This window comes from Cicer arietinum, chromosome 1, assembly GCF_000331145.2.
Source record: "Cicer arietinum cultivar CDC Frontier isolate Library 1 chromosome 1, Cicar.CDCFrontier_v2.0, whole genome shotgun sequence".
Lineage (NCBI taxonomy): Eukaryota > Viridiplantae > Streptophyta > Magnoliopsida > Fabales > Fabaceae > Cicer > Cicer arietinum.
In genome coordinates, this window is record NC_021160.2 from 50,539,581 (window position 1) to 50,563,236 (window position 23,656).

The 23,656-nt window shown below is 32.9% G+C and overlaps 3 protein-coding genes across 6 annotated transcripts; 1 reads left to right on the forward strand and 2 right to left on the reverse strand.

Annotated features, from left to right (window-relative positions):
• Window positions 1-579: 579 nt before the first annotated feature.
• Window positions 580-2,558, reverse strand: LOC113787594 (uncharacterized). Its single transcript, XM_073364214.1, has 6 exons — window positions 2,484-2,558; window positions 2,138-2,301; window positions 1,867-2,053; window positions 1,530-1,596; window positions 1,089-1,316; window positions 580-785 (listed from the first exon to the last, which is right to left on the reverse strand). Exons 1-6 carry the CDS (start codon window positions 2,556-2,558, stop codon window positions 580-582), a joined length of 927 nt encoding a protein of 308 aa, XP_073220315.1.
• A 1,568-nt stretch (window positions 2,559-4,126) lies between these two features.
• LOC101493248 (E3 SUMO-protein ligase SIZ1-like) lies at window positions 4,127-15,216 on the forward strand. 4 transcript variants are annotated; one of them, XM_073366434.1, is made up of 18 exons: window positions 4,128-4,321; window positions 4,574-4,660; window positions 5,166-5,246; window positions 5,641-5,683; window positions 6,532-6,604; window positions 6,856-7,030; window positions 7,177-7,313; window positions 8,277-8,345; window positions 9,147-9,234; window positions 9,330-9,405; window positions 9,609-9,682; window positions 9,869-9,976; window positions 10,988-11,149; window positions 11,247-11,351; window positions 11,447-11,527; window positions 11,611-12,826; window positions 14,287-14,381; window positions 14,483-15,216. In XM_073366434.1, the coding sequence occupies exons 2-18, from the start codon at window positions 4,637-4,639 to the stop codon at window positions 14,525-14,527; spliced, it is 2,652 nt and encodes an 883-aa protein (XP_073222535.1). In that variant the 5' UTR covers window positions 4,128-4,321; window positions 4,574-4,636; the 3' UTR covers window positions 14,528-15,216. The 4 variants fall into 4 exon arrangements, with proteins under 4 accessions (XP_073222541.1, XP_073222535.1, XP_073222532.1 ...); XM_073366431.1 differs by having other exon boundaries at window positions 4,129-4,443; window positions 14,287-15,216; XM_073366437.1 differs by having other exon boundaries at window positions 4,134-4,321; window positions 6,856-7,018; window positions 14,287-15,216.
• A 1,573-nt stretch (window positions 15,217-16,789) lies between these two features.
• On the reverse strand, window positions 16,790-22,383 carry ARF5 (auxin response factor 5). Its single transcript, XM_073366443.1, is given in 13 exon segments — window positions 16,790-17,316; window positions 18,036-18,226; window positions 18,317-19,113; window positions 19,232-19,394; window positions 19,550-19,628; window positions 19,736-19,852; window positions 20,114-20,278; window positions 20,620-20,710; window positions 20,803-20,887; window positions 21,134-21,247; window positions 21,250-21,321; window positions 21,463-21,519; window positions 21,657-22,383. Coding segments are annotated over 13 exon segments (2,484 nt in total). The 5' UTR covers window positions 22,026-22,383; the 3' UTR covers window positions 16,790-17,132.
• Window positions 22,384-23,656: the final 1,273 nt, after the last annotated feature.

Genomic DNA, 23,656 nt, shown 5'->3' on the forward strand with positions numbered 1-23,656 from the left:
ACCCAATATACTCCCAATAGATTTTACTTTTATTTTAGGTTTAATTGCACTCTTAATCCATTTATTTTTACTGATTCGCGAAATTGGTTTCCTTATTTTAAAAGTCGACAATTTTGGTCCATCACTCTAATTTTTTAACTAAAAAATAATAACACGATATGATTTAAATAATGTGACATATGATATGACGATGTATAATAATTAACACTCATGAAATTATAATAAAACATCTTAAAAACTTAGATTTCCATTTCATATTTTTTTTTTATATTTTTAATTTAATTAATAACATATAAATAATTAGTACATCTAGATGATTCTATATCATATAATTGTATGTCACGCCATCAGTGGCGAAGCTTAACTAAAAAGCTTGGGGTAGCCGACATAAAAATATAATGTATAAATTAAATATACAAATAATACTATATAGAAAAAAAAATTAAGTTGTAATAAACACAAAGTGAAGTATCAAATAATTTAACTACATGACTTAAGAATACCTTAAAGTAATACTATACACTCTTTAATTAACTTGAAATCATTAATAATAGTCTCAGAGCTGATACTTGCAGCAATTTATATTGCAATATAAATTGCCATGTTAACTGTCAAAACGTAAGCTTCCATCTTGTTTCTTAACCTAGATTTAATAATTTTCATTGTTGAAAAAGATCTTTCAAATGTGGCAGTAGAAACCGAAAGGGTCATGATAAGACGAAGTAGACTATCAATCAAGTAGAATTTTTGTGTCTTTTCAGTTGTAACCAAACATGAACACAATTCTTAGATAGTTGATAAATTATTCAAATTTAAATCTTGACGAGCATCGATCAAGAAATATTAGAGTTGAAATTTCAAATTAATCTTCTCTTGCATATTAAAATCTACAGGGTAATATTTTTCAACTAGAGTGCAAATTTTTTCAATGTTAAAAGCTTTATAATTATCCTTAGGAGTCAAACCACAACTTAGAGTTAACAAATCCATTGCTTGCTCACTAAATCTGTTATTCAACTCTTGTAATTGTTGATCAATGGCAGTAAAAAATATTTCAACTCTAAAATAATGTTCTATTATAATCTGACCTTGGTGAAGACGAGAGCGTCCAAATCTTGTTGTTGAATGAACATCGTTGAGATCACGAATCTCAATTTCATATTTTTCACAAAAAATCTTCACTTCAGTAAATAATGCATCACAAGCATCTTCTCTCAATGCTTGAATAAGAGACTTTGTTGTTTCAATCAAACACATAGCATTAACTATATCCTGAGATTGTTGTTGTAAGGCTTGACAAAGTATATTAGTTATCCCTATAATTTCTTTCATCAAATGCAAGATAAATATAAAATCAAACAACTTCAAATAATTATGTCACTATCAGCATCCCACGTGTATAATAACTTGCTCTTTCATTTGTAATTTTTTTTTAAACAGTACAAGTTGTGTCATACATATTTATCAAGCTGCAAATAGAAGATAAATATGATCCCCAACTCGTTTCAAAGTACCAATTTAATTTATACCTTTACTAGTTACAATCTCATCAATTTCTAACAAATGTGCAATTTCCTCTAATTGAGCAACTTGTAACTAATCATGACGTTTAGTAGAACAAACAACATTAACAACTAAAGTTAGCTTCTCAAAAAGTTTATAAACTAGAACAACTTCTCTTGATGCAGTAACCAAAGCAAGTTGCAATCGATGAGCAAAACAGTAGACATAGTATGCATAAGGACAATCTTTCATAAATAGTGCTTGTAAACCGTTCCATTCTCCTGTCATATTACTAGCACCATCATAACTTTGACCACACATGTTAGAAACGTCAAGACTATGTCAAAAAAGTATATCACATACTTCTTCTTTTATAGTTAAAGTTGTAGTGTCTTTACATGTGCCACAAAAAAAAAATCGTTCTTGTATTAAACCAACTTTGTCAATAAATCTTAACACAAGGGACATTTGTACACTTTTTGATTCATCACGAGCTTCATCTACAACGATGCAAAATTTGGAATCACCAATTTCTTCACACATATGTTTTCTCACCATACTATAAAGAATATGCAAAAGCTCTTTTTGAACTTGATGTGAAATATACTTGGAATTATATGGAGCATTTTCCAACACAACTTTCGCAACTTCATTATTGTAAGTTGCCAAGAGTTTTATCAATTGAAGAAAATTGTCTTGATTTATTGACCCGCTAGTTTCATCATGTCCCCTAAAAGCACAAGCTTGAAGTGATAACCAATGAACAATATCAATTGATGTCTTGAGACGTATTCGATTCTTCAAAATTTGTTCAGAGCTTTGCACTTAAAAAGTATTCCTAATATGTCCATCTTGATTCAACAAGTCAAGACAAGTTTTCATTGCATTGTTGTGTGGTGAGCAAGGATCCATCCCTATGTGTTTGAGAAAAGCGCAAAATTTTCCATTTTTAATTTTCTTTCAATTTTTAAAACCCGTACCAATGAAGACATCTTATCCGGGACATCCACTTGGTCTTTTGCTAAATAGATAGTATGATAAACAATATGCAACATCTTTAGAAGGTGAATATTCTAGCCATGAAAAAAAATGTTAAACCAAACATATTGAAACTGTCTTGGATGAATCTCGTTGCCAGATAAATGATATTCTTCTAAATTTATTTGATAAGGACCAAATTTTAAATAAGCTCTTCGTATTGCATCCAATTTATTTGGTGGATATTGCCAAATTTGAGTGTGCTTTCCGGAATCACGTTCTAAACATTTCTTAAAGTCATTTTCGAAAACTCTAGGAACATTGGAAAGATGATTCTCATTTTCTTTCACTCTCACAAATTTTCCTCTTGGAAAAATTATCAATTCTTTTACTCTTCTTCATTCTCACAAACTTCTCTAAATCAACCAATTCAGAAAACATAAAACATCTTTTCAGTGAAAATTAAATGGAAACAAAAATCAAACACCTTATATGCAACAAAAAAACTCCAAACAAAAATCAGCACTAACATCTAATTTGAAACAAACAAAAACTCCAAACAAACAAAACCCCAAAACAAAATTCCAAACAAGCAAAACTCCAAAACAAAACTCCCAACTCCAAACATCAATTATAATGATAAACATAAATACAAAAATTGAAATCCGAACTTTGAGTTTTGACGAACGCCCAAGGCAGTGAGGCGAGGCAGAGGCGGAACGACTAAACGATGCGAGGAGCAGGTTCGTGTAATCGTTCGTGTTTCTGGAAGCAAGAGGGAGAGAAAGAGAGGAAGACTGAAAGAGAGGAAGATAAAGGATACTGATTTAGGTTTAAGGTATTATTGTAATTTCTTAATTTTAATAAGGACATTTTGGTCATTTTACCTATATATATATATATATATATATATATATTCCAGGTGGTCGTGGCCCCTTTGTCCCTATCAAGATCTGTCCCTGTACGTCATTAAAAATATGTTAAATTGTCATTTTTTAGTTAAAAAATATGAGAGAGAGACCAAAATTATCGAATTTTAAAATAAGGATCAATTTTGTGAATCAGTAAAAATAGGAAGACTAAAATTGAAATTAAGCATTTATTTTATTTATCATTCAAATTTTCTATTTTGTTTCATCTTTTTCTACCTTTACGATTTTGTTGTTGTTGAATTTTAGCGCTAATCGAATGATTATATATATAGTAAATCTACCAATTTTAGAATCTATGCAATCGCCATCATCAGTTAACAAGTCTTGATAACACATTTATGGTTGCGTCTAATGATTTTTAACAGTACCACTCACATTCCGATCGTAAAAACAACATATTCATGATAACCTAAAAGACATGACTATCCTTGCAATTAAACCTTGCAAGAGATACCTTTTTAAATATGAATACATGTTCATATATAGACACAATAACCAGTGAAAATAGTTTAGTCTGCGATACTTTGAAAACCAGAATAACAACTCTCTTTTACAAACACCAAGTCCAAAATTAGTCTCATAAACCATAAAAAAGATCAAAACATGTGAAGATATCAAAAATACCTCCCAATAAGGTCAAATACCCTAATTAGAATAAACAAAAATCCCAAACAAAAAGAGTGCTCTCCAAAAACAAAAGAAAAAAGAAAAAAGGTATATGTGTTCCATAGACATCAAACTTAGACACGAAAGCACTGAAAAAAAACCCGGACATGTTACCGTTATAAAACTGGATTGGATAAATCGGCGATAGGTCCGTTGTTGAAGTTGAGTTTTGGTTTTTGAGTCAATAAGAAACGCTCATTAGTGAACGAACGATAACAGAGACGAGTGCCGACTCGGCTTAAGTAAGCTCCCAAACCAAACCAAACCCTAATCCTCACTCATCTTTTTCCATTTCATGTTACAATTGTTTTCTATCATTTGCGGTTAATTTTCCATTTCATTGACCATTGATAGCATCTACTTAGTTAAGAATTGAAATTCTACTTCTACATTTATTTTTGGTGATTTTTGTTGTTGTTGTTTTCAATTTTAAACTAGGTTGAAAATTTCACTGATTGTTTAAGTTTTTGCTTCGTCTGATTTGATTTGAATAGATCGGTTACTGGTTGTGGCAGTATGCTTAGAGCTGTTTGTTATTGCTGAAGATTCTGTACACAATGGATTTGGTTTCTAGTTGTAAGGTATGCTATTCAATTTTATGATCAACACTGTTTTCGTGATTACCTTTTTTTTTTTTATAATTTTTTTTTATAAATTTATTGTAAATGAAGTGATGATCAATCTGAAATGTTTGTTAAATGATCTTTTTTTGATGGCATTGAGCAATCGCATCCACTTAGTGCAGATTACTTTTGTAAACTGCTGTTGGGGATTGGGGAAAAAAGGTTTTTTTTTTTTGGTTTCTTGTTTGAGTGTGGTGCCTAACTTGATGGATTCTTTGTTTGACCTATTTCTTATGAGTTGTGTTAATTTAGTTTCTCATTGTTAATGTGCTAATGCAGTTTTTTATATTGGTCGTAATTGGCAATATGATAGTTCTTTGGTTGGACTTTCGGTTTTTATTTTGTTTGGTTTACATGTTGTGAAACTTTGTTTTCTTTTTGCTTTTTGGGATTTTATGCTATGATATATATTAACCTGATGGTATGGTATCCTACTTTACTGATCTAGTGACTTTTCATGTAGGAAAAATTGACATTTTTCCGTGTAAAAGATCTCAAAGATGTGCTTACTCAGTTAGGGCTTTCAAAGCAGGGAAAGAAGCAGGTGAGATAATAAATATTACTGATCATTCATCTTCAATGTCAATATGTTTCTTTGAAACTTGAGGGATGGTTTTGGCATGGTTGAATGGTGTTTATCGCCTGAGTACGTGGTATTTTTTTACGTTATTTATTAATACCACTTTGCACACTTGATTACATGCAAACAACAATACAAGTTTCGAATTTTAACTCTTGCAGAATATTGATATTGTCAATCCGAGTAATGGACTTTTACGACTGTTATAATTATGGGGTTTAGCCTATACATTATTAATATAATTATGGGGTTTAGCCTATACATTATTAATTTTATTATTTGCTTAATTGCACGGCATGCTTTCTTTTCTATGGAGTTTTAGGATGATTTAATGATGCCAATGCTCCATTTTTTGTAGGATCTTGTTGATAGGATATTATCTATTCTCTCAGATGAACAAGGTATGATACTATGATTATATTATCTCATATGACAGATACATACATGACTCTACCTTAAACACTCATTTCATTCTATCTTGTATTTTGTAGCTCTTGTTTCTATTTGATTAGTGTGAAAAACCGAAAGCTTATATATTGAAAGTTTTAGATGATATATGGGTAGTACATGTACTATTTGAATTCATAAACACACATGTTGTAAATGCTTTATTTCTCTATGAATATATCACTGGAAGTTGTAAATTGTAGCATGTGTATTGATTTTCTTTAGTTCAAGTTAGATGGAAATTCTAGGGAATGCAATGAATGTGTTCATTTTCACACACTTAATGGCAGACCTTCTTAGTTAAAAACTTAAAATAAGAAACACCCTAAATGAAAAAAGACAAACTGTATTAGGGTTTGTTATTTGTATATGGGTTAGAGTATTAGAGTATCTCTTGTTTTTGTTATATATTTCATATTTTTCTTTAAAAAAAAATATATGTAAAATTTAAGGTTTCAATTTTAAATGTGTCCCATCTTGTTGGCTGCTGCATGCCCCATGCTCTTTTGTCCGTATGTTTTGTTATATGCAGCCACATGGAAATAAAGATCCGTGTTGTTAAATAGCAGCAGTGGTGGCACCATGGCAGAAATGCGTGGCGGACCCGGTAGTTTTAACTTTCAAAACACTGGTCTAGGAGTAGTGGCAACTTCTATGATGGCAGAATTTATGGAATACGAAATTTGGAATATTTAGCTTTTATGCTTCTAATTTAATTTTGTGATTTTAATATGTGAAGTTGAGTTTCTTATGTTCCTCCCTGTTCTCCTGTGAACTAAGCAACTTGTTACTTTTTTCCCAGTTCCCAAAGTACGGGCTAAGAAGAACGCTGTTGAAAAAGAACAAGTGGTAAAATTAGTGGATGAAACATATAGGTCAGTTTCAGAGACAACACTGTTGACGACATTTTCTTCGTCTAGTTTTGTCATGCTTACGATTGATGACAGCACTGTTGATGAAACATATGGCCGATTTATTTGTTCATAAGTTCATTGTTGACTCATGATTTGGTGATCTGTTTTTAGGTTTGCTATAAGTTGACGATACTAAATATATATATGTATGCCACAATGCCCTCATTTTATAGTTTTTCCTTCATGATGTTTTGTGTTTTCTTTTTCCCCAGAAAATTACAGGTATCTGGGTCCACTGATTTAGCATCAAAGGGGCAGGGTGGCTCAGACAGCAGTAATGTGAAAATTAAAGGTGAAATTGATGACTCCTTTCAATCAGATACAATGGTTCGCTGTCTCTGTGGAAGTTCATTGGAAACAGATCTATTGATCAAGGTGTATTATTCAGTATATTTCTTCTATCCTCATGGTTTATAAACTTATATGCTTCCTTACATTCTCATGATTTCAATGATTATTTCCTTGATGACATGCAATTTTCATTAAGAACTTCACTGGCTGCTTATATTTGATAACTATGGCATTCTTTACAGTGTGAAGATACAAGATGCCCTGTGTCGCAGCATATCAACTGTGTTATTATTCCGGATAAACCCGTTGACATTGAAGGAATCCCGCCAATTCCAGATAAATTCTATTGTGAAATATGCCGTCTCAGTCGTGCAGACCCGTATGTCATGTTCCCTTGTTATTTCAGCTTATATGGGGTGTGAATCAATTGTTTGAAAGTTTTTTCTTCATAGTCTTGTGTTGAATTTGATATGTTCACTGCCAGAGCCATTTGTGTTTCTGTCTTGTCAAGGGCTTGTGTTGGTTGACAAAATTCCGTTGTGATTTTACATTTGTGACCTATTATATTATTTGTTTAAAATTTAAAAAGTAATTGATTCCACCACACAACGTTTTTTTAGATGCTATTATTTCCAACTTATGAGCGAAGTCAGCTTTTGTTTACGATTCTTTCTTTTTTGTTTAAAAAAAAACATTTTATAATTTTTATTTTCAAACACCTTTTAATAAAAATGTATCTTCAGAGAAAATACAATCAAATGTGCTGATATTTTTTATGCAGTGATTTGTTAAATAGCATTGTTATATCTTAGTATGTGTTTGGTTTCATGAATGAAGAGTTTAAGAGTTGATTTTGCCTCTTGTCACACCAGATTTTAGTAAAAATACAAATGCTTGGTTGTTGTTAATTTGTTAGGCAAAATTGGTTTCACTAGAAATGTTAAAAGTAGTATTTACTAAGGTTAAAACTGTCACCCCAAGTTTTGCACCAAAATTTTTTTAGAGTAAAAACATCATAAAGTAGATCACTTCACTTGAAACTAAATTTAAAATTCAAGTTCATTCAGAAGTACATTAAACAAATGCTCACCCCAACACACTTGGTGTAAGTTACAACCAGAGATTCAAATTAGTAAATATGGTTCTCTGTGAGAGGCGTTGAATATTTTTATTAATTTTTCTCTCGTGTATGTGATTATGTTTTCCTGATATATGCTAACTATGTTTTGTTGCATTAGATGGTTTTTTAGTCTTATTTTATTTTCTTTTTATTGAAAGAAGTTTCCTACTCATTTATTATTTTTCATTTTCTTTAGTCCACATGCTTGTCTCTTTATTACAGGTTTTCTGTTTCAATGCAACACCTTTTACTTCCGGTGAAGTTGACTACAACTAATATTCCAACTGATGGGTGAGTACCATGTGTTGATTTTATTGAAGCTGGATATAGTTGTGTAATTGTGTTCATTTGTCTGAGCAAGATGTTTTCTTGTTAGTGTCGTATCTTATATGCCACTGGGAGATATTTTGTTGCTTAGGCTTGAACTTAAATGTTAGAGACTGGCATGTTCTTCATATCTTATATGTCACTATGAGATATTTTGTTGCTTAAGCTTGAACTTAATTGGTATAGCCTGACGTGTTCATTTAGGCTTGACCACTATCCTTTTTATTTATGGCGGTAAGTGGAAGTGATGATCGGGTGAAGGAGAGATGTTTAATTCCAATAGTGGATGCAGATACACATACTTTAGTCGTTGTATATATCTCTTGGTTACTTTCCATATACATTCTACATTTAGGATTTTGTGCCATTTAAAGGGATGGTAATGTGTGTTGTTTCATATTTATGCTGTGTAAATTAAAATTGTCTGACTGTTGAATTTGTTTCTCTGACGTGAAAATACTCTCAGGTATGAACACAATTATCCCCTAAAAAGTAGAACCCTTTCGCTCCTCTTTCTGAGTCTTTCTTTTCTTGTCTGAAAGGTTTTCTTAAATATTTTCAGATTTGACACAAACATATATGACACATGTGTCTTGTTTACTACTACTTTCAACCACTCTATTAGCATGGGTATTTTAGGCTACACATTATTTTACTATAGAAATCAACATAATGATCATTTTTTCAAGAAGGGCGCAAACCTATTTTCTGAAGTGGCTTTCTACTTAGAGAAGAATTGACCATATTTCTGTTTGAATGGTTCAGAACCAACCCTATGCAGAGTGTTGAGAAAACATTTCAATTTACAAGAACAACCAAGGAATTAGTATTAAAATCGGAATTTGATATTCAGGTTGGTTTAGTTTCTCAGTGTAAGTAATGACACATAACCTTCTACTAATCTATTAAAGCAGTTTGTTGATGTTTGCCAAATGATATCATATGTAGGCATGGTGCATGCTTCTGAACGACAAAGTTTCATTTAGGATGCAATGGCCACAATATGCAGACCTACTAGTCAATGGTATGTTATTCCTGTTGTAGATTTTGTTTTGTTTGAATATTATTATTATTATTATTATTATTATTATTATTATTATTATTATTATTATTATTATTGTGTAATTAAAAGCTCATAATTTTCATGTAAAATATCAATTATTTTTTGGAATTCAAGAATTTTGTGTTTGTATTGAATGTTTGTTCTATTTGATTATGATCATATAGGTTTTCCTGTTCGTGCAATTAATAGACCTGGTTCACAATTGCTTGGGGCTAATGGCCGCGACGATGGTCCAATTGTGAGTTTATTGCCATTAATGATTATAATATTCAGTGTTTTCTGCAGTTGTCTTATTTACTGTGTATTTTAAAAGTAGATATTTATGAAGCGGTGCTATTTTTAGTCTAATCATATTAGCAGTATTATATTAAATTTTTTCTATATTGGTTTCATGCAATTTCTTATTTTCTTTCTCTTTTGATAGATCACACCATACGCAAAAGAAGGAATTAATAAGATTTCCTTAACGGGGTGCGACACTCGCATTTTCTGTTTAGGAGTTCGCATTGTTAAAAGGCGCAGCTTGCAACAGGTACACTGCAGTCTTTCTTAATTTTTAACTACAACAACTTGAATGTCTGTTGGTTTATTTAATCCAGGCTTACCGGAATAGTCAAGTTTGATGTGCTTACCGGAATAGTCAAGTTTGATGTGCTTACCGGAATAGTCAAGTTTTATGTTGACAATCTGTGTGATATCAGCCTGAAGTTTCTGACATCTGAGGCTGATTCGTGCGAAATTTGATATAACAAAGAATGCTTGTGTGATTCTCCTTCTATCTCAATTTGAGTAACATGTGTTTTGAGAACCATGGCTTCAACCCCATAGCTCACAATATCAATGAAATCAAGAACCAAAAAACTTGAACAACCCCATTGTTGCATGTTTTTGCAATAAACCCAAGATGCCAACGAGGGGAATAGACTTAACTTTGATGAGTTGAGACCTTGCTCTACCAAGCTAAATCCAACTCCAATGAGGGAACTCAGTCCCATCTTTTTTCAATATTTGGTCACTTCAAAACTTTGATTTGTTAATTTGTTTATCGATTTTGAACTTGTTATGCTCTATCCGTGCTGAGTTGTGAATCTATCTTGTGATTTTTGAATTTATTCATTAATTAATTGTGTCATCTCGTCTGGCCCATTCCAGACTTTTTTTAAGGCCCCATGCTTTATTGTTGTTGTGACTTATTCTTCGGGGAGGGGGATTTGTTGACTATTTTAATTTCAGTTCTCTTGATTTTATTTTGGCATCTTTTTATCAAACTGCATTTTGGTCATACTAAAGTTATTTTTATAAGTTTTGGCATTTTTAAATAAACCAATATAATATTGTACACTATTATTATTTTTTACCTAGCATTTTTATATGTTTAATTTTGTTTGTCCCTAGTTCCTTTTGGTCTATATTGTTTAAATGTGTTTTGCTGGTATATTGAACTCAACAAATCTTGAGTTTTTAAAACGTCTATATTTTGAATGAACTTAAAATTTCTTCCATCAGTGCCATAAAATGAAATAATTTAACCTCTGGTATCTAGATCCTGAGCTTGATTCCAAAAGAGTCCGATGGTGAGCATTTTGAAGATGCTCTTGCACGTGTCTGTTTTCGTGCTGGGGGTGGAAATTCAGCTGATGAAGCTGGTAGTGACAGTGATCTAGAAGTGGTTTCGGATACTTTTAGCATCAACCTTCGTTGTCCAGTAAGGCTTTTATGTAATGGATTCTTTTAGTAATTCAGAAAGTTTTACAAACCAGTCCTCAAAGCTTTGTAAATTAAATACACGTGAAATTTTGTAGATGAGTGGGTCAAGAATGAAGATAGCAGGAAGATTTAAACCGTGTGTTCACATGGGTTGTTTTGATCTTGAAGTTTTTGTGGAAATGAACCAACGTTCAAGAAAGGTAAGATCCTCAGCTTTACATGATTCATCTTATTCCTTTATTTTTTCTTTTTGATTTTTTGAAAGTGTTAAATGAGGCATTAATTGTTTCTGCAGTGGCAATGCCCCATATGTCTCAGAAACTATGCATTGGAGAATATCATTATTGATCCTTATTTCAATCGTATCACTTCTATGGTAGTTATTTTTCGTCTCTTTGACCTTCATTTTCACTTGTGTTTGGGTCTCTATTTATTATTGAAATTGGCTTTCTGGCACAGATGAAAAATTGTGGAGAAGAGTTTACAGAGGTGGAAGTGAAGCCTGATGGTTATTGGCGCGTCAAGGCTAAAAATGAAAGTGAATATCGTGAGTTAGGGGATCTTGCTCAATGGCACTGCCCTGATGGATCCCTCTCTGTTTCTACAAGTGGAGAAGACAAGAAAGTGGAGACTTTGAAGGTCAAACTGGAAGGCGTTCCAGACAGTCCTACTGGCTTAAGACTTGGCATTAGGAAGAATTGTAATGGAGTTTGGGAAGTCAGCAAACCCAAGGACACAAACACCTCTTCTGATAATAGATTGAATGCGAATTTTGGAAATCATGAACATGTGGTTATTCAAATGAGCAGCAGTGGCACTGGAAGTGGATTGGATGGTGATGATCCAAGCGTAAATCAGGATGGTGGTGGGCAAATGGATTATTCTACTACCAATGGGGTTGAGACGGATTCTGTGTGTCATGCAAATGTTGAGTCAAATTATGGATATACTGTTCCTAACACTTCTGCTCCAATGAGTAATGCAGAAGTTATTGTTCTTAGTGATTCTGATGATGATGATATATTAGTGTCTCCACCAATTGGTTGCGAACATAATCAAACTGGTGATGCAGTTGATGTTTACTCAGTGCCTCCTCCACCTGGAATTATCGATCCATATGCAGAAGATCATAATGTTGGTGGAAATCCATGCTTAGGAGGTTTTAATAATCCCAGTGAAGACGATTTTGGGATTCCCTCCCTCTGGCCGATGCATTCTGGAACACAAGCAAGCTCGGGATTTCAACTATTCAGTTCTGATGTGGATGTGTCTGATGCATTGGTCCATGGTGATATTAATTGTTCCTCATCACTGAATAGCTATACGTTGGCTCCAGACACTGCTCTGGGATCTAGTGCTCTAATACCAAATGCATCCATTGATCGGTCTGACACTGATTTAAATGGTGGCTTGGTTGACAATCCATTGGCATTTGGTGGAGAGGATCCCTCGCTTCAGATTTTTCTCCCTACTAGACCAGCGGTTTCATCTGTGCAGCATGAATTAAGAGATCACACAGATGTGTCAAATGGTGTCTGTACAGAGGATTGGATCTCTCTTAGGCTTGGGGATGGGGCTGGTGGCAGTAATGGGGATGGTTCCACACCAAATGGTTTGAATTCCAGACCACAAATTACATCCAGAGAAGATGCCCCAGATTCTTTAACTGATACTGGTTTGTTACTTTCTGAATCAGAGATCTCATTTTCTTTTTGGTGCAAGTTATTCCTGTAAATTTCATTATGTGGCAGTGGCAATCAACTAGAGTAATGCTACCTGGTGAACGCAAGTTGTTAACTTACCCCCATAACATATTAGGATTCTAGAACTATCACTCGTAGTATTTTAAAATTTTCAAGCACACACATATGGAGGTTAGTATCCTCCCCCCATTTTCAAATTCAGAAGTCGCCAATTACCTATTCTATGAAACCAAATATTATGAATATTGCCAACAACGCACTCTCTAACACACACTTTCCAACACTCTCTTTGATTGATTAAAATTTACATGGGGTCCAACCAAATTCACATGGGACCCAAATAATTTGGTGGGACATGTGAATTTTAACCAATCAAAGAGGGTGTGTTGGAAAGTGTGTTAAGAGAGTGTGTTGCTAGCATTCGCAGGAATTCTTAAAATGAAATATATTTTCGTTTCAAACACAACTGTTTGCTCTATCCCTGTTTTTCTGCCTTTTACTATTTCTTAAATGAACATGTTATTAGGCCTTTGTGATCGAAAGACTTTATACTCCTTAATTCTTTTACATGGGTGATCACTAGGATTTTTCTAAGCTCCATATCAAGTTATTTTATGCTTGCTATGAAGGAGGATTTGGAACTGGTGTTAAATGTTCTAATCCTTAACTTAGTTTGTTTCAACTTTGCATAGATGCTTGGCTATTGTGAGACGGTGATTGTGGACTAGGGAAAATGCTCTGCGTAATTCTGTTAAATTTCTGCACCGTATCATTGTCTAATTTCATTCATTAGTTGAAAACACTCGCATGAAAGGAAATGGTGCTTTACTAAACTCTAGATATACTTCATGATGATTGAAAATATCCCCATTAACTAGGAGATTGTTTTCCAGATTAATATAATGAATATCAAATTGGTTTTCTTAGAACGACTGTTAATACAGATTGTATTTGTATCCTTTTGCTCGCTTTGCTATTGGCTAGTTTCTTTGTGTAAAAACAGCATGCTGTTTTTTGCTTGCTAGGGTTAAGTATTTGCTTGTTTACATGAGCAAATATTTTAACGATAGGGGGAGGTGGGAAAAATGAAGGATGAACTGATTAAATCTTATAGGGATCTGTCATAAAATGTCCAAATGGCTATAATTTGTTTGCCTCTGTAGGACGTTAATAGTTTGTGCACCTTGAAAACGTGGAGCCTAATCTCTACCCCAAAGGTGAGGTTAGCTGTATTGTGAACGTGCGTTTTTCTCGGTCCATCTCCTTCCTCGTGGTTTGTTCTTCTATTAGCTCCTAATTACAGAAAAATATGTGAATGTATTTTACAACATGTGTATTCTGACCATATTCATGTTCTAATTTAAGTGACTTTAAACGCCATTTGTTTTTTTTTCCTTCTCTAACGTTCTGGATTTAATTTTTCCTCATGCAGCTTCTTTGCTTCTTGGTATGAATGATGCCAGATCTGACAAAGCAAGTAGGAAAAGATCAGATGGCCCTTTCTCATTTCCCCGCCAAAAACGTTCAGTAAGGCCTCGCTTGTATCTTTCTATTGATTCAGATTCGGAGTAGAAGGTATTACACCTCTATTAGCTTTAGACGCCCTTACTGCTGCATTTTGTACCTAGAAACTGAAGAAAGTTAGAGCAGCATTTTGGGTCCTCAGGAAGTGAAAGTTGCTGTGTTCTGAAATGTCTCTGTTGGAGCAGCACTGCAAAATTTTACCCCAGTAAAATCCCGTTTCTGTATGGTGTTATTTCCCTAATGGGAAAGAAAGATGTTGGCTGCAAGTGTCCTCAGTTATATACTCTGATATTTTCAGAGTTGTTCTAATGACACATGATAGTGCTGGTTTTGTTGCGATGGGCATTTGGATTTTATCGTTCAAACGCTCTGATATGGTGGAGTGTTTGTTCCCCATTAAAATTATATCGGCAATTTTGGCTCTGCTGCTGATAGCGAATTCAATAGTAAAATCAAAGATAGTTTTTATTATTTACGCCACCCAGGTAGCTGCTCGCTTTTGTAATATATATATGATTGCTAATATATTGTAACATACTTAGGGACTAGAGTGGCTTCCTGGATAGCAAAATTTTACGAGGATCAACATTTCCTCCGTTGTTGTATTATTGCTCGCCGTGTTATCGCTCTTTGGAACACAGCTCGAACAGCTAGTTAAATTGTTGTAATATATATTCGAGCCTCAATGTGGTGGAAATTCGAGTATCTATCTGCGCTCATGTGTTGAAAAGAAAGGAGAAATTGATGCGATATCTCTTTCTTTGACACAAAATTGATCCATTGATGTTAATCTATTAGCTTCAAGTTGATTAAATGAAATGCAGTCGAATTTAATGAATTGCGTATTGGTTGATTTATTCATTATTAGTTATTAGTTTATGCTTTTGGTAAACTATTTAATATTTCAAAATATTGTATAAAAACACTTATTTTAATTCAAGCAATCTGTAAACTTTATTTTAACTAGTCTCCATAACTTTTTACTTCAAATTTTTATGTGGTACCAGGGTTGGATTTGGTTTTCGGTGAAGAGAGACGGATCTATATACAATCTAATGGATGCAAAATCGATATTGGATAATTCATTAACTATTAAGACACAATTTTGTGTGTAACAACTATATGTAGATTTTGAGTAAAAAAAACTACCGTTTGATAATCAAGGTTAATTACATTTAAATTTGTATTGGTTATAATTCACTAGATGATGTTTTTAAACTGATAAATGTTGATATTGTTAAGTTAAAATGTAAGTTAAATGTCTTGTCTTGAATTCGAACTTGAGACCTTACAGCTGTGCGGGTTAATTATGGGGAAATTTATCATCTTTTTAAAAAAAAGAATTAATAAATGATATATCTGAATTAAATTTAACATTTTAACATGTAAATTCTGTTAACTTTTTAAAAAGTTATTATTCTATATTGATCTGGGATAGAATGTGATGCGACAATTAAGGAAGATGACGACTATTGTTCTTAGCTTCTCGCTAGAGGTAGTGTACTTGCACACACTATGACGATGAAGTGAGTTTTTGTAAGAGGGTAAAATATTTTTAGGGTTAGAATTTCAATATACTTTTATGACTTCAAGTGTTCTCATTATATATTGGATTCTTATATAGTTTCTAGAAGGTTTATGTTATGACCATCAAAGAAAGAATTCACGATTTTCAGATCACCTTCTGATATGGGACACATGTCCTTCTAACCATGAAATGATAATTGTCATTTGATAGTCGTAATCACGATTGAATTGCCATCAAGTGGTTCAAAATGAAAACATAAGTGAGTTATCGTTGTGGATGACGACTTCAGATCCTTTCGTGAAGAAGAGTATGTTCTAATTTCTATAAGTTTTCATGCTATTATTGATTGGATTGAGTTGATTCGAAGTGACTAGTTTTTTTATTGAACTTGGACTATGAAATTCCGAGTCCAAAACAATTATCAAATTTTATTGTCTCAAATTAATCTTTACAATTTTGTAATTAAATCTTCACAGCCCTTTATGTGATTGAAAACTTACGTCTAGAACTTGTTGAAATAACAAATTTCATTTTAATAAGTTGAATACTAAAATGTTTTCCTATTCAAATCCTTGTGTCACATGTCACACTATATACTTCGTTTATGTTTTGACAGACTTACATTATACTTCATATATCAACAAATTTTGATTAAATTTTTTATTCAAACCTTCAAAATTATTTTATTTGAATTGCATGAAAAATTAAATTTTAAAGATTCTAAATAAAAATATTCATGACAAAATATTCATGACAAGAGTCTATCTATTAGAGTTGTAATCATCATTTTTCAAAAAGAAATTGACATTTTCATTACTATAATCTACTTTGATTCTACAGAATATAGCTGCGAAATTTTCACTAAATATAGAGAAAAAAAAAGTATTGCAAATTCAAATCTGCATTCCAAACATGTCAAATTCATAACATCTGAATTGTATTTACATGGGCTACTCTATCCTTTGGTTTTATTGGCTGACAAGACTAACACTTTTTTTCACGTTAGGAATAATTCAACTTTAAGCAATCATGATTTATCACTATGGTGCCACTGTAAAACACTTTTTCCCCCCTTAGCCCTGAAGATTTTTTTCCCTTGTTGGGCTTATAACTACTTCAAGACAGCAAATTTTTTGACACAGCTCAAAGATAGTAATAATCAATCATACGACAAATATGCAAATAGTACTGATTTATATTACATAAAATCAGTGCCAACATAGCAACTAGATTCTAACTACTGTTGGAGAACAATCTGGTTGACACACCGAGGAAGATTTTGAAGCTTCCATAATCAGTGGTGTTTGTTCCAAACAGCTTTGGTTATCATCATTCATCATCCCAATTGTCATCTTCTCCACTTCTTCTTGTGTATAAATATGAATTTTTGATACCATTTCACAGAACTCACTGCAGCCAAGAGGGAGAGTGTATTTGTTTTTGTATGTATCATATCATCCATAATGTTACATAAGATAGAATGGATTCAATGGAACAAGTATCATGTTCTGTCTCAGCAATATGAGATCAGAAAAGTGATGGCCATATTGATATGTGGCCACTTAAGGTGGTAAATGTATTCCCAGAATTTGAAATATCACACGGTAGTTAGTCAGAACCATTGAATGAAGATCAAACAACTCACATTCCGAGTTATTTTTGAAATCTAATTTTTCATGATTAAAATATGAATCATCCTATCTTCATTCAACAGTGCTGACATTGACCGGTGGATGCATGGTATTGTGACGACAGACAATCTAAGTTAAAGTGCAGCCATTTTTAATTGGTGTACCGGTACAGCATAAACTATAGTGATCAGTTTGATATATATTGAAAAAAATTCACTGATTTAACGGCTGAAACATATGGTGTATATACCATTTGCAAATAGGTGCAAACAAAAGCAGCTTTTTTAGTTAAAGATTTTGTTATTTATTTAGTTCCTGCGGATCTAGTGAACTTCGATTTTAGTTTCAACAAATGTGTGTTTAACTTATATGTTGAACATGATGTAAATGAACTGTTAAACCATTAACTAAAAATCAAAGTTTGCTACATATGCATGGACTAAATGAATAATTAAACCTTATATAAATGATGAGGCTAAGAAGATGAATAATACTCACTGCCATGGGTCATCCCCAACAACCATAATGTCATTTTCACTGTCAGTGTAGAGGACTCTCCATTCCTTAGTAGGATCTCTTAGAAGACCTTCCATGCCAAATAGTCTCTCTAGTTCACTCATCAGATCATTGTAGCTGCTCAATCTTGAGAGATCAATTGCTCTTCCAACTAAGCTACCTTGCTTGTGAACCTTCATTCAGTGTATATTACATATGGTTGATTTGTCAAAGGAAGAGAAAAATGCATATCACAGTATAACTCTGTTGCTATTGTCGCTCACCTTTGTGCAACTTCTTTTAGCAGAGTTTGGTAGATTTTGCGATGTGGTTTCCCCGGACAAGAAAAATCCAAATAGTTTACAAGCATTTACCTTCTTCTCCTTGAAATTTTCATCATTTGAAATCCTCATTTTTTCCCCTAGAGAAGTAGCACCTGAAATATTGTCCTGCAAATTCTTCTCATTCGGGATTGTGAGACTCGACAGTCCAACTTCATTTCTCATGGTACCTATCTTCTGAGCTGAAGAAGTACTAAATGGGAGATTCTCTAGCTGGAAATTGGTTGGTCTGGAACACAACATGCTGCTACCTTGACAAGCTTTGCGTATATCACCATAAGGTAAATAGGCATTATGAAGAATTTGTTGTCCTAACGAGTGAAAGTTAGGTCTGGTTGTTTGATCCAAGTTGTAATTTGTGTAGCTGACATTGGTTTTACCCCAAGCATTAAGGTTTAGATCAACCTTTCCTGTCAGGGAACTCAATGGACATATTTCTTGACCTTGCAAGACCCTCGGAAACCTGTTAGTTTCTGTGAAGCCTGCATAACTAGAAGGGCGGAGTCTCGTAAACTCGGAAGAAGTAATCTTTCTTGCTCCAGTTGATACAAGATTAGTATGGCTTAGTGAATTGATATCAAATTGATTAGTGTGGCTTAGAGAATTGATATCAAATTCTTTCTGCTTAGTTATTGTGTCACATCCATAATATAGTGACATAAAACCTGTTTTTTCTTGACCTTGCAAGACCTTGGGTGATCTTACAGACTCGTCAAAGTCCATAAACCCTCTGTCGTCTGCTGCCACCACTCCCATCCGGAAGCCAAAAATAAAATAAAGAAAAGAGAGTGATAAGATTGGGACAGATAAAGTTAAGTGATTAAAGCTATTTAGTTATATCAGCATTTGGGTTCATACCAGTGATAAGGTGACCGGGTGAGTCAGCTTGCAGACCCGTCCGCAGTTTCTTCAGCCTTCGGGAAGATTGAATGTTCAACGGAGGGAGAGAAGTAGAAGGATCAATCTCCCATGGAGAGACTCTATCTTGATGTTTAGTCTCAATATCTTCATCCCATCTGACCTGTTGGATACCAGAGTTAGCTTTTATTGACCAAGTTATAACCATTTGGTCATTCATTTATCAATGTAATATGTCAAAAAAGCATATGCTTCAATGTATAACAATGTTGTAACATACTGCATAGTATTTGTGTATAAAGACAATAGAAAATGTACCATCAAGCATCGCCATTTTGACTTGGGCCATTTATAGGGATCCAAATCACTCATTCCAGTCACTATACCACCACCATACCTGCAAGACATGAAAAAGATATCATATTACTCCCTAGTCACCGGATTCTTTTCTGTTTATGGAATGCAGGAAATGGCTAAAGATTTATAACTAATGTTGTAGCTGACCTTTCTGGAGATTCATCCATTTCAAATTTCATTTTGAATCTTGTCCCTATGGTCACTGGATTCCTTATGCTTTTAACGAACTTTTGGTATGGCACAACAAAATCAGCATTACTTGCTCTGTATTACATCAAACTCAAACTAACTTAGTAGTGAATAGTTTATTATAAACACATAGGTAAGCTATCATGGACTGTAAGACTAAAATAGAATGTTCATTTATTTTATTCGCCTAAGCCACCTTAATATCTTACTGGCATACATCAAATTGATATTCCATCTAAAATTTCCACCACAAATGAAAATCAAAGATTTAACAATTAGAGTGTGAACTTCTACATTTTGCAAATCAAGAAAAATATATATCCATTAATCTAGTACCTTGGACTGTAGAAAACATGAAACATGCTTTTTGCAGAGATAGCATTAGCCACAGAAGAAAGGAAACTAGGATAACAACTCTTGTTTCCAACAATTGATTCAGGAAGACCATTTCTCGGTCGAGCAGCTCTTCTGATTCCCAATCTTAACTCTCCATTTTCACCCCTACAGAGAGATTCATGAGCACTAAGGTATCTGAAAGATACTATCATGATAAACTCCTCTACCATAAAGACTAGTATAGAGAATCACTAGTCGGTATCCGAATACAACCATGACTTACTTTAAAAGGGAAATTATAATCGACTAAAGTGATGCTAATGATCATTTTACAACTGTCTCCAAAATGATTTGAACTCACGAGGTTACAAGGTCAAAATTTTACCACTTAACCGACACTTTATGGATAGAGCATGAAATTAATTGAAGGAACGGCATATGAAAAATCTATTATATACAGATTAAGGCCAATTCAAAAAGCTCCAGTTCAACACAAACACACACACCTTAGAAAGAGCACTGCATCCCCAGAAACAAGATTCTTTTGGCTAACAAAAATACTCCAGCCAGTAGTGAGAAGATGCCTCTTTGGCTGACCTGACAAAGATTACAATATGGACTTTCTGTTTCATTCATTTGTCAATATATGAAGCCAACCAAACCAAACACAGTATTTCGGTTTCATCTACCTCTGTAAATATGGCGAAATTTCCACACCATGCCATGCAGGTCTTTTGCAACAAGCTCTTGAGAGGGTCTTTGCTGGTTATAATCCTGAAGTGAAAATAAACAGAATTCACCACCACCTTCAAAATACTTTCCAATAATTTCATGTCAGAAAAATAAATAATATCCTATGAAGCAATGACCCTGACACAGCACACACGTCGACACCGATAATAATTTGAAAACAATATTATTAACCAAATGTAATCACGTGTCAGTGTCGGACACCATTTTAATATGAAATGTCAGTGCTACATAGACAATATTAGTGTAAAATAGAAGATGGTATCATACCAAAGGAGGAAAACAGTCTTCAGCAGCTCTACGAGGAACCGAAAACCCTCCATGAGTGCTTGTATCAGAGGCAGTGAGTGTCTTACAAAACATGTGAGAGGCTGACTTTGTAGGTATTGTTTTCCATTTCCCTCTTCATGCTCTTCCAACCCTTCAGCCTCTTTGCCATCCAAAAACATCCCTGCTAACTGGTGACAACACAGGATTTAAAGGTTTACCTTATGAGGTAGGAGCAAAGTAGCAATTGCTGCATCATGTATAACATTTCAAGCTAATGGTGACCTTCCTTAAAATTCAATAAATAACTCAACAAAATAAGTAAAACCAACCTCTGCCTGAGGAAGCAAAGTAACCTGTGTGTAAACCTCATCATTCTCCTTATTAGCCTGTTAATGTAAATTTTTCAGAAAACAATTAAACCAAAACAAATGAAAATATGCAATAAAAAATGGTGCAACTATATGTAAATAAAGAAGATAAAAATTGAATGAAAGAGTAAAGTTAACTAAATTTAAGTGCTCACAAGTAATTGAACATTGACAACCCTACAAAAGATTTGTGGATGAAGATCATAGGTTGGCATCTCCAATGAAGAAAAAGGAGAGAAAGATGAAAGTTGTTCCAAATGACCCTGTGGGAAATAAACAACAACATTCCCTTTGTTTGGAAGTGAAGTTAGAGTACCAGCACAAGCATGCCATAGTTCAACATAAGAAGAGGAAACAATAGCTGAAGAGGAACATGAAGATGTTGAACATGTTGGTGAAGAAGAAGAAGAAGACAAAGTGCAAACACAGACACTTTTGTCACAGCCCTCGTTGCAAGATACATTATTTGTCTTCTTCTTCTTCTTCTCAATCTCAGTTACTGAATCATTCAGATCAATTTCCATGAACAAATTTTCAGTTTTGTGGTTGGTTCTTCAAACCAAATAGAGAATATAAAAGAAAGGAAGATAAAGATGAAGGAGAGTGTGTTGTAATGAAGTGAATTTAAGAAAGAAAGATGATGTGGAAACGATGTCAAATCAAATGATGATGAAAAAGGAATTCATGTTTGGAGGGACACTAAAAAAGGATGAACAGAGAGAGAACATTTTGAGAGTGTCAAATAATAACAAGAAATTCAAACTAGTATCATTCTAATCTCATTTCAAGGTAGTCAGTGAGAAGAACATACACAACTGTATTACCAAAACATAGTAAATCAAATCTATTTGTTACTGCTTTTTGTACTTGGAGTAGTGTCAGAGAGAGAGAGAGAGAGTTTGTATAATGGAGTAGTAAATCATCAAATTTAGTGTCTTTTAATCACTCATTAAAGTTACTAAAGGTGTATTGATTTTAAATAATTTATAAAAGGTTAAGATTTTCTCAAATTCTCAAGAGAAAAATATGATATCAATTATTATATTATATAATCACAAATGGATGGAAAAACAAAAACAATTATATAAGATATTTTATTCCGCTGTCATATTAAAATTTAAATTAAATATACATTTTTGTAAATATTTTATCTTCTCTCATCTAAATTCCTTGAACAATTATATCATACACTATTTTAAATTGTGTTGTCTTAGTCTATAGTTGGTTTCACTTTTATTGGATAGTTGATTTTGTTTACAAAATTAATTTCACCGCGAAACTATGATTTATAATTTTTGAATATAAACGTAATTTTTATATTATTCAATTTATTTTTATGTAAATATATTTAAATATAAATTATTTTATATTTAATTATTGTGTTTATATATTTTAAGGGTAGACAAGTAAGAGAAATATTTATAGATTTAAATTCTCTATGTTTAAAAACTATCTATGATTAGAAGATTAATATTGGTTGAATGAAAATTCATCATTTAAATTATAACATATAAAAAATTATATTTTAAAAAAAGTCATTAATAGATGCATGCTATCCCAATTGCATGAATGCAAGAGCTTGACCGCATAGAAACCTAATTAGAGATATTTAGATGATTTGAAGATATGTGTTTGTTGGGTGGGGGGACAAGGCAAAACAGTAGAAAACCCTTTGCTTTGTGCTTAGCTTTATCTTTTTCCTTCCCTTCTTTATTAAGACCCTCCACCATGAAGGACTGTTTCATTCATTTATTCGATTAAAACAAAAAACATCTACCAAATTTTTATTACAACCTTATTAGGATGGTGATGTGTGATGTGTTGTTAGTTATTAGGATCCAATGCTTTAAAAACTTTTTTTGTTTTTTATATTCAGATACGAGGGAGTAATTACATACAAAATGGACATTTTATTTTGAAAAGGATAGTCTTAATATGCCATCATTAAATAGATGGAAAAAAAAGCCAATTATTTATTTTACTTTTATTTTATTATAACATACATGTGCCAAATTTAGTTATATTTTATTAGGGATGGAGTATCATTTAAAGTACTATTCTATATTAATTTTTATTAAAATAATATCGAACATTTTTTTTTTAAAGAATTGATTTTACTTATCTTATAATATATATATATATATATATATATATA

Bases quoted from the DNA above. Each gene is read 5' to 3' on its own strand.
- LOC113787594 (XM_073364214.1), bottom strand. From the start codon at position 2,558: ATGTTGCATATTGTTTATCATACTATCTATTTAGCAAAAGACCAAGTG. The intron at 2,302-2,483 runs GTACGGGTTTTA...CAAATTTTGAAG, and splicing joins CGGATAAGATGTCTTCATTG to AATCGAATACGTCTCAAGAC. The intron at 2,054-2,137 runs GTTGGAAAATGC...TAGTATGGTGAG, and splicing joins AATGAAGTTGCGAAAGTTGT to AAAACATATGTGTGAAGAAA.
- LOC101493248 (XM_073366434.1), top strand. From the start codon at position 4,637: ATGGATTTGGTTTCTAGTTGTAAG. The intron at 8,346-9,146 runs GTGAGTACCATG...TGAATGGTTCAG, and splicing joins ACTAATATTCCAACTGATGG to AACCAACCCTATGCAGAGTG. The intron at 12,827-14,286 runs GTTTGTTACTTT...TTCCTCATGCAG, and splicing joins AGATTCTTTAACTGATACTG to CTTCTTTGCTTCTTGGTATG.